The 10,859-nt window shown below is 32.6% G+C and overlaps 1 protein-coding gene and 2 non-coding genes across 4 annotated transcripts; 2 read left to right on the top strand and 1 right to left on the bottom strand.

Moving 5' to 3' along the window:
- Nucleotides 1–1,820: 1,820 nt before the first annotated feature.
- Nucleotides 1,821–1,922, top strand: LOC118349817. The gene has a single exon (XR_004802730.1). It is a non-coding gene; the product is annotated as a small nucleolar RNA Z103 (small nucleolar RNA).
- Nucleotides 1,923–2,047: 125 nt separating this feature from the next.
- LOC118349815 lies at nt 2,048–2,145 on the top strand. Its single transcript, XR_004802728.1, has one exon. It is a non-coding gene; the product is annotated as a small nucleolar RNA Z103 (small nucleolar RNA).
- A 1,258-nt stretch (nt 2,146–3,403) lies between these two features.
- LOC109010088 (protein SET DOMAIN GROUP 40) lies at nt 3,404–9,658 on the bottom strand. 2 transcript variants are annotated; one of them, XM_018990804.2, is made up of 6 exons: nt 9,405–9,658; nt 8,892–9,010; nt 8,630–8,761; nt 8,301–8,441; nt 6,452–6,745; nt 3,404–4,264 (listed from the first exon to the last, which is right to left on the bottom strand). In XM_018990804.2, exons 2-6 carry the CDS (start codon nt 8,913–8,915, stop codon nt 3,605–3,607), a joined length of 1,251 nt encoding a protein of 416 aa, XP_018846349.1. In that variant the 5' UTR covers nt 8,916–9,010; nt 9,405–9,658; the 3' UTR covers nt 3,404–3,604. The 2 variants fall into 2 exon arrangements, with proteins under 2 accessions (XP_018846349.1, XP_018846347.1); XM_018990802.2 differs by having other exon boundaries at nt 8,863–9,010; nt 9,405–9,636.
- Nucleotides 9,659–10,859: the final 1,201 nt, after the last annotated feature.

Here is a 10,859-nt window from a genome sequence, read left to right as displayed (position 1 = left end):
TAATAGCATAGATAACTTTTCTTGAGTCATTCCAACATAGAGCTACTATTATTGACCCTTGATCCTTTATGGCCACATCAAATATGATCAAGAAATAGCCAACTGGATGTCTAGGTGTTATTTTTATTACATGATTATTAACATTAACCCAAGCTGCTGTGTGATGTTGGAAAATGGCGAGAACAGACTCTACAAAGGACAATGATGGTGGGGATGAAGGGATCTGGTTGTGGACTTTTTTGTTTCTAAGAAACCAAAGGCTATACATAGCTATGATGGCAAAAAGTTGAAAGGAGTGCTGGTCTTCTTCAATAATTTTAAGAACAGCTAAAAGATTAAAGATATTTTTTATACAAACTAAAAAGAGTTGTCTTGAAAAAGAGAAGATGTCAATCGGCCATTTAGATTGCCTCCATGGCAACACCTTACTTAATCTCAATGTATTAAAGAAATTAGAAAAATTATATTTCTAAGCCTCATACACCACATACTAACTTTTTTATAATTTTTTTAATTTTATTCTCTTATCAAATATGTGGTATATGAATTATGAGTAGAATAATTCAATTATTTTAAAAATAATAAAACCAAAAAAAATTTTAAAAAATGTTTGGTGTGTGGTGTATGGGCTTATGAATAGCAATGCTCAAGAAATAATAAATTTTAACTGTTGAAAGTCTCAATAAACACAATATATTTTTAAAAAGAACGTTGATAACAAGTTTGTATCCAAACATACGATTATTATGGACTCATTATAGTTATATAAAAAAAAAAAATCAAAACACCAGTATTTATTTACGTTAGTTAATTTGATAATTTTTTACATAATTAATATGTTTAATAAATCAATAAACAGACTTATAAATAAATTTTTTTGTGGTAAAGTCGTAATCAATAAACAGACTTCCCCCACTTTAGTTTAAGTTTAAATAAATAAATTATAAAATAGTTTGAAACCCATCACATTCACAAAATTTTATAAAGGAAAATACTATTTCCACAGAAATATTTTACCGAAAATTTCTACCGAAATTGTATTTTATTTATTTTTTATTTTTTTATTTTTACTTAATGATTAAGGAATGTTTTTAAATGAATTTATGATTTTTTTATAATTTTTAAAAATATTTAAAGTGTTTAAAAAAATGATTGAAAAAAAAAACAAACATTTGCCTTTCGGTAGAAGATTTCGGTAGAAATCTTCGGTGGGTGCAGCAGTCCTCTTTTATAAATAAATTATCTTTAAAAAAATCTTCGTATTGGTTACAAAAAATTTCACATCCCAAGAAACTCTATTTTTTAAAAAAGAATTTAGCTTTGATTTTTCCTAAGAAAAAAGAAAAAACGAGAGCAGAAGAGTAGATCATCTACCGTCCACGTGTGAGGGCAGCAGCCTTCAATCCTGTAAACCGGATGGGAAATTAGGGTTTCAGAGAAGAAGACCGGCTATAAATAAAGACCTCGACAACCCTTTCTCGAACACAACCAAATCGGCGTGACTCTGAGTCCATGCTTGCAGTAGATGGTTAGAGCGCTAGGGTTAGGGTTATGGGTATAATTTCTTGTATTTCTTCTTTGAAGTAACATCTATGGCGTCATATACTGATTACCGGCGCTCTGCAACCTCAGTGGGTGCTTGCGTATGAGTCGACGCCCATAGTTGTTCTCCGTCTCTGCAAATCTTGGAGATAGAGTTTAAAATTCATGTGGCTCAATCTTTCTTGCAGATTTGGATAAATTTGGTTTCTTTTTTTATGCAATTATGTTTTACTTCTTACTTTATTTACAAGGGTAAAGAAATCGAAATATAGGTGAAGATGGAGGTGATGATTATTTCCCCAAATGATCGAAGCTGATTATACTGTGCTATTTTTCTGAATTCTCATTCTATGAGAATCCAAGCCAGTCTTCTGATCCATTCTTCGTTTTCATCTTTGTTTATTTGTTTGTGTTCAATTGTTTTTTTTTCTTCTTTACCGATAAAAAAAAATTATATGTTTTTATGTTCAATTGATTTGGTCTATTTTTGTGATTTATGAGAGAGATGGAAGTGATGATTATTTCCCCAGATGATCGACGCTGATGAAACTGAGCGATTTTTCGTTTCTCTTTTGAGAAACCAAGCCAGATGTTCTGATCCATCTCTGTCATATCTCCGATAAAGCGAATGAAAAACTTTCCGATGAACTTGTTTATGGTTTTTTAGTTGATTTTCCAAGCAGTATCGAATGAATTTCATAGAGTAAAAGATTTGTCTGTGTTAATGCTATGGTTGCGTATTAAAATTTGTATTTTAGGGGCTGAAATTATGGTTGTGGGATCGAATGCTTCCTTCTGTTAAAACTTTCTAACATTGGTGGGGTTGCTCGTGCAATTTATATTCATCTGCTAGTTCGAAGGTTTGGGTAGAAATTTACACTTCAAGATCTGCCTTGCCATCACTCTGCGTTTTTATGGAGATTGGGGACTGTGTTCTGTGATGACATGGGGAAAGAACGGAGAAAAGAAAATGCGATTGTTATTATCGTCCTTAATTATTAATTTTTCACTCAAAACGATCAATAAAATTTGCAATATATCCTCTATTCCCCTTTACAAGATAATATTTTTACTTAAAACGTTTAAAAACTAACTAAATACTCTTATTCAATTTAATAGAATTATTTATTTTTAATTAAAATTGCTTTTAAAAAAATTAAAACAAATTATGTTTTGAAATAAATCTTTTAAGAATATTTAACTGGGCTAGTTTGGATACTCAATATCTTCAATTTTTTTTTTTCAAACATCATTCATATATAAAAATAATAATAATAATTCAAATTGTTAATTTTTTCATCTAATTAAATTCTGATGTGATTTTTTTAAACTGCCAATCAAACTGCAAAAATAAATAAATTATTTTAAATTTAAACTTTATAATATTTATAATCAGTTTTTTTGTTCATCTTTCAAAATTCAATAGAATATTGCTTAAACCATTTCACATGAGATATTAACCAAAATCTAATAATTTAACTTGTTCGGAATTATTTTGTTTTGGCTTCCTCCATGTTCAAGCACGGGGGTGCTTGGATTATGAAGTATTTCATAAGAACTATTTATCTTTTATTCATCTAATTAAGAACTGGAGTTGACTATTAATTTTTTATTTTTTTAAAAATACAAGATAGTTGAAGAACCACAAAATTTTAAATTTTCGTAGCAGGAGATGTGTAACGAAGCTAAACTTGATTATTGGGATATATTATTCAAAACTTTAATCTATGAAAAATATGAATCTGGTAATTTATTATTTATCATAGCAAAAGTTTGTAAGAACGAACTCTAAAACTATATGTTGGGTTAGTTTATCATATGCAACCAGAGACTGAAGATGCTAACATTGAGTAGAGGACTAATCATATAAATTTGCATTGTTTAATTTTGCTCGAACCTCAGGAGCTCAGCTACTAAGCATGATACATTGTTCTAAAAATAAACAATCGGATTAATATAATTCATTCGTTAAAATAAGTTACTAAACACAGTTAAACCTTTAACCAGTTTTGATATCTATCAAACTCCAAATGCGCAAGAAAAAAGAACCAAGAACGTCAAACTAGGCCTTGCTCAATTTCAATGGAAAATAATTTCCACAAGTTAGAGAATCAACTGTTTCCGTGCAATTAGAAATGCACTCAAGCAGGATTTTCTTGTACCTGGCCCTCCACTGGACAGCCAATTTCAACCTGTCCATAGACCTTCTAGCTTTGCTGGATAGAAGTAAGTTATTACCACTTGCTACATTTTGCAACTTATTGGCTTCTAAGAATGACCGGATCTCGCCCCTAGAAGCCGATATTGCCTTCTCTAACTCCACAAGAGTATGGAGATCTTGAATTTCGTTGATGGAACTTAGTACAAAACTGTCATCTTCAATTGATGTTGGCAAATTCTTCAATACCACATTGCATTTATTTGCTATCCATTTCATGACATGTATCTCATTGTCTGTAGATAGTGGAGAACCAGAATAAGCAAGTTGTCCCAGAGATCTCCGCTTGCTTGGTGGGGTTGTCCATAATCGCAAAGCAGACAACAGGGAAAAAGATGGCTTTCCATTATGATGAATATACAGCAACTCCTTCGGCCATGAACAGGAGGAATAAATTTCAGGTTCCAAGGGAATAAAAACTTTGTCATTTGGATTTTCATTTAGAAGAAACCCGTAGTGTTCAAGAAGCTCCAAATTCGTGTAAGTCCCATAGCATAGAAGAACCTGCAGAGGATAAAATACTATTTCAATTCCCTCTTATCTCATGCACCTAAAAAAAGAGTTGATATGCATAACAGGTGCATGGATCTTGGCCTAAGAAATCTTCACCGTAATAATGGAGAGAAAAGAGAGAAATTATAACTGGTTTCATTACTTTATAACAAAATAAAGAAAATATCATAACCCACAACTTATGTCATCTACTATATCCCACGTTCAATGTTAGGGTTGTAATCTATCCAGTCCAGTCCGTCCATAGGGGGATTTTTAGATTGGATCGAAAATTTCAATCCACCAATTTTCCACCCCGAGATTGGACCAATTACACCTATAGAGCAGACCGTTATCTATCGGTCCATCTCGGTCCATGCCTGTGCAAAATAGGCAAACATACAAAATAGGCCAACATTTTTCTTCCATTTTCTTTTCTAAGCAAATAAATTAAATGATGAAAATTATATAAAATAATAAATTAAAATTAAATGAGCTCTTTAATGTGGATTATCTAATTAACTCATTAATAAACTTAAGTATAATTATGTTAAATGTGTTACTAACTTAGTACTCAATACTCAACAGTATGTATATGAATTGTTATAGTTAATACATAATGGCCTATATTAAAATTTTAGTATTTTATATATGGTTAATGAATAATTGGTCCATGAATATTTCATACTTGTAACTTAGGTATCTTACAAAAAATGTACCAAAATATTTTAACTAGGTGTAGATACTAGGAAACTAGAGTATGTATCATATAATATATTAGTTAATTGTTATTACTCTTACTTATAAAATATATATATATATTAGTTAATTGTCAACAGCATATCAGTTAGTATTTAATATTATATTTAACATTTATGGTCAATGATCATAGTTTAGATAAAAATTACATAATTAAGTTATACAACTACTATATAAAATACTATATAAAAATAATTAAAAATATATATATGTATGTATTTCAGTTGGTCCAGTCCGGTCCGGTCCAAAAAAAAAAAAAACCATAACTTGGGACCAGACCGAAAACTGAACTTTTGCAAACTAATGGACCAAGACCAGACCATTAGTATTATTGGTCCAGTCGGGCTGGTTAACTTACACCCCTAACTTTCATAATGCATTTTAATTGTATAGGCAATGTTGTGATGGGGCTGGAGTCACAGCTTCTACAGGAGAGGCTCATACAATTGGCAGTTTTTCTAAATGGATGAGGACATGACGGGTTACAAAAACTAAAACTTTTTTTTTTATTGGCACCGAATGTCCGGGAACAGCATCCTGACTAATTTCAGGAGTGCACAGGCCCTTGGCAAGGAGTTTTCCACAAATGCGCTCAGGTCGAGGAAAATCCCCCAATCCGATGGCCCCTAGAGATAGTTTGCACCCAAGGAGATTTGAACCTTAGACCTGGGGGGAACATACTCCCAAGCCTAAGGCCTTTACCAATTGAGCCAACCCCTAGAGGTTCAAAAACTAAAACTAATGAAGCAGCTCTTCATGCTTCTTGAAGAATCTAGGGAAACAAATTAAAGGCTTAAGCTTCGTGGTTTAAGGCTCCTTTTGGTCATGGCTGCAACTCTAATGAAAGGCAAGGCTTGGAAGCAAGCTACCAGCACCTATTGGCGAGAACCACGCAGGTTGGGATCTTTGGGGCTTTCAAGCTGTTCAGTGTCCTGGTTTTGCCAGAATGTGTTTCTGATGCGCTCTTTAGCTAACGTTGTAGATTTGGAAATTGGACTACTCACATGGAATAGAGTTAGCCCTCTTTGAGGTTCTCGAGCTTTTGGTTGGAGAGCAATTTGCTAGTCATTGCAAACGTGTAGACATCCATTTCTAGAGCTTAAAGCTTCCATAAGCATGGATGGCTGATCTTACCATTTCTCCTTCCCTTTCAGAATTTATTTAAGTTAGATTCTTAATTCATTTTTGTTTGAATCTATGGTGGCCCTCTCAAGTATATCACTTGTGTGCTTGATCTGTACCACCCAGGCAAAGTATTTAATAAAATTTTCCTAACAAAACTGTGTTACTTCAAAATTTAGGTTCTTAGATATGGAAAATGAAGCAAGAAGCAACCCAAAGGTAAAAATTCATGAAAATGTATGATATAAAGGCCAGCAAATAACTGCTATAAAACAAAAAATTTTACATTGAATTTGTGTTGTAGAGTTTTTGTAGTACCTGCTCTCCTTTAAAATAATTTTGTCGAGCATAGAAGCAATATGCAGCAACATCTTCCTCATACCCACCATCAGTCAACCTCAGATCATGGGCATCCAATTCCTCCACATTTAACTTATGTGCACAGTCCCCATTTAACAGAGAAGTGACCTGAAAGGATGAGGCACACAGCAAACTGTCTACTTCTTCGGAACAAAATGTCTCCTCTCCTGGTGCAGCATAATTAAATAAGTCTCCCACAGGACATAAACATCCAGCTTCATCCCATGGTATATGCAACGTCCTTGAGGATATCTTTCAACACGGTCAGATATAAAATATTTAGATTACTGACAAACATAAACAAGGAAAACGTGAAACTACACATGAAATTCAAAATAAGGCCGGCCCAAAAGTAAAAACCTAAGACACCCCATGAATGCATTAATTAACAGATGGGGACAATTGAATCGTTGAACATTACCACAGATATAACACAATCAAGCAATATACTGGCCAACTGCAGTTAGGATATGCTTATTGACTCAAAAATATATCTTACATGCGCAAAAAATAAAGCATATAAATTGTCAGACTATGTTTAGTCACTCAAAGCTGTAAAAACATCCATTCTGATATACTCAATTTCAACCTTTTTACTGCCAAAGGAGTTTGTACAGTGATCGACAGTAGCCTAAGGGATTTCTGGACGGGTTTTGTAAAAGCAATATTTCTCTCCCAAATCGTGGGAATCAGTTTGTAAACCAAATGCTCTTGGGGTTTTGGGGTTCCACAGATTACATGATTTGGACAGGACCTTGATCAAAAAGTTAGGCTGGATAATCTATGAGTTAACTGATAAACTATGGTCTCAAGCCCTGAGGGAAAAGTATCTCAATGATCATCGTTACTGGTTGCTCCTGGCTCTCGGAATCCTTCTTGGTTATGGCATGGCATCTCTAAAATGACTGACTTGATAGGTTTTGCAGTTGAGACTGGTAGGAAAATGATTTGGGATGATCCCTGGGTACCCCAACTGCCATCCTTAAGGCCCAGAGGCAAACCTTAGTATTCCATTGCCACAGAGACTAAGACTATGTCACCTGGGTTCATAATAGGAATTGGAAACTCAGTGTAAAACTATCTTATGGACCAGGCTGCTCGATTCTCCTTTGCAGGGGAACTATCTCATTCAGATTCAAAGGTTCATTGGGGTGCATGAGTACAAGACCAACTATGCTCTACACATCTGCCTAGCCATAGCGAAGTTGGACACCTCTATGCTCTAGGGACGATCCCATTGTCGGCATCTTTCAAAACATCAGAGCAAAAGGGCAGCACTACCCAAAATGGTTAACCAGATGGATAGCAAGAACGGCTGACAGTATGGCTCATGAATTTTCTAGGGTTGCAGTAAAGGATCATCAGCTCTTTGGTAAATAGAATGGAAGTTCTATTCCAAATCAATTTAACCAACTTACGGATGTTCTCACATGAGTTGTTGCCACAAAGATGGTATTATTTTCTAAGGAAAAAATGTCCCATATAAGAGAAAGAAAGAGGAAAAAATAATAACATATCAATGAGCAATGTGTTTTAATGCTTAGGTGTGTGTGGAGGAACAAAATGATTGGTGCTTTGAAGGTTGTGAGAAATCTGTGGATGAGCTTGAAGTTTATTTCCTCAAGAGCCGCTATCAGGATTTTCTTTTCTTTTTTCCTTCTAATGTTTTAAGTGTATCTATTTTATACTCCCTGTTTACTTGGATTTCAGTACTTCTTAAGATTGAATGAGATTTTCATTTACTTATTAAAAAATGCACAACATACTCTAGAATGCATCAGGTCTAACAGAGGGCCAAGTATCTCACTGTTGCAGCAGCCCAACACCATGCCCTAAAGGTCAGAAGTTGAGGCTTAAGATTAAGTTCTGCCATCAATTGATTAGCTTCATTCCGTTCTGATCTTGCCTTTGATATGGCCCTTTCTGCAGCCCAGATAGCATCAGATACCTGGCAACAATTTAAGATACTTCAGAACAATTTTAACCACAGAACAATAACATCTGATATAGTTCCTAAATAGAGATAATGAAACCTAACCTAATGAAGATTTTATTTTATTAGTAAAGGAAAAAAGAAAAAGGAACCTAACCTAATGAGTAATGAACAAACTAAATTTCTACAATCAGAAACTGAACTTGCAGAGCTTGCTTCTCGAATTCACCAAAAGTTGCTAATATGTCATAGCTGCGGGGTAAGTGCATCAGATAAGGGAGCCACCATGAATTCTTTCCTTTACCCATTTCATATAGCAAACAAACAGTCAATATCTGCATTAAAAATTAAAGATACAATTAAGTATATAAATTATCAGTATCTGACTAGGTCTACGTATTTGAAAACCAATGAGAACCCATTCATATAAAAAAACCTGGGTCGAGGACAGAGAATGGTGCCTACTGACAGCAACAGAGAGCTTTTCATCCTTCAGTAGGTTTTCCCTCGTCATCAAAGCGGATTTAGGAACTCTGAGAATTAGCTCTCCCTTCCTAAGATCACGCACAGCACCCAGACCTCTACTGCAGCATTCCCATTAACAAATGAAGACAAGATAAGACAGAACCTTTGAGGATCAATAACTTCTACCAATAATACTAATAACTTTCCATTGCCCTACCCCGTGTATGGTTACCCATAAATACACAGGGAAATAAAATGAGCTCATAATCCTAAATTAATTTATTTGGTAAACTGTAAAGTTTAAAAATAGAAAAACAGACAAACCAACAAATAAACCTAACTCCACCAGCGGCGCCTGATACAACTGCATGGGTTAAGTTGGGTTGGGCATTTCATTCATTGGAACACGAAGAATGCAACATGAACATAAGATTGCGGAAATTTTCGGAAACCTAACAGAGATGGAAGATTGGCTAAGTAGAAGAAAGGAGATGAGAATGAAATCGCACGTACCCGCCAGCGAGAGGAAAGTAAGCGAGGGAGACAGAATGTCCCAGACAGACACAAGGGAAGGATCCTGAAGAGTCTGAGATTCCAAGGTCAGATGCCCACTTCAGGAAGCTTTCCAGTCTAACGTCTTGTTCTTGCTCCATGTCTCTCTCTTTGGTCGTCCCCTTCCTGCGCAGCTACGCCTACTCTTGTTCTTTCCGACTCTAGTTTTCGTTCCACACACTTCAGACTTCCGACTCAGACAACTCTCATTGGATTACCAAAAATTAAAGCATATTTTTAATGAATATAAGATAAATTTAACATTTAGTTACATTCACATAAATTTCTATATTAGAATAATTATTTTTTCATTATATGATAATAAAATAATATAAAATGAATTTAATTTTAACTATTCACATCAAATCTCTACATTAAATTATCTATTTATTCATTATATAATAATGAATAATTAATAATTTTAAAATTTTTTTAATTTTTTTAATTATAAATTTATTTTATTTTATCATATTTTACTATTCATAATATTATATATTAATTAGTAATTGTATTCTAATTATATTTTTTCAATTGTCATTTAAAATATAGAGATAAATAATTGATATTAAAATGAGAGAAAAAAAAATATAAAATAGATTTAATGAATGAATAGTTCTTTTCAAATTTAGAAATTACTTTAAATATTACTGTAGCTATATTCTAAATATTTGGAATATAACTATTTCAATGTGAGTTATTTTATGATTTAATAGCTAAATTCTCATTAAATTTAGTTTTTAACTAATCCAATGAGAATACTCTTAAATAAGAGTTTTTTTTTTTAATCTTAAATTAAAGAGTTGTTATTTTTAATAGAAAAAATATATTTATAATTGTTATAATTATACTATAATCGTTTTAAAAAATAAATAAATAATAAAATTCGAATGAAAAAATTAATTTTTTAATAATAAATTTTAATCTTTTTTAAAACGATTACACGTATTTACGTACTTTATAATTATATATAAAATTATTTTTTTTTATAATTCTTTATCGTACAGTATTCGTTTGGTTACGAATAAATTGAATAAAATATTATTTTTAATATTATTTTTAATTTAAAAATAAAAAAATAAATTATTTATTATACTTATATGAAAAAAATAATAATAATAATTATATGAAATTCTATCAAACCAAGCAATTGAAAGGAAAATGACAAGTCGATCGAGAAAATGAATTTCTATTTTTTTTAATATTTTAAAAAAATACAGACGCGATGTGCATTTCTTTTTTTAATCCAATATTGAAAAAAGTTTTAAATATTTCATTAATAATCGAATGGATTATTTCCTCATCTTGATGTCTTCCAACGAAGATTTTGGGCTTTGCGGGCTGAAAGCTTATAAGCTTACTTGATCTAGTTGACATTGGGCTTTGAATCGAAGCCCAGAAGCTTCTTGCTTTGCATAT

This window comes from Juglans regia, chromosome 10, assembly GCF_001411555.2.
Source record: "Juglans regia cultivar Chandler chromosome 10, Walnut 2.0, whole genome shotgun sequence".
Taxonomy (NCBI): Eukaryota; Viridiplantae; Streptophyta; class Magnoliopsida; order Fagales; family Juglandaceae; genus Juglans; species Juglans regia.
The sequence above is the reverse complement of the archived record's forward strand: the minus strand, read 5'-3'. Positions and strand labels throughout refer to the sequence as shown.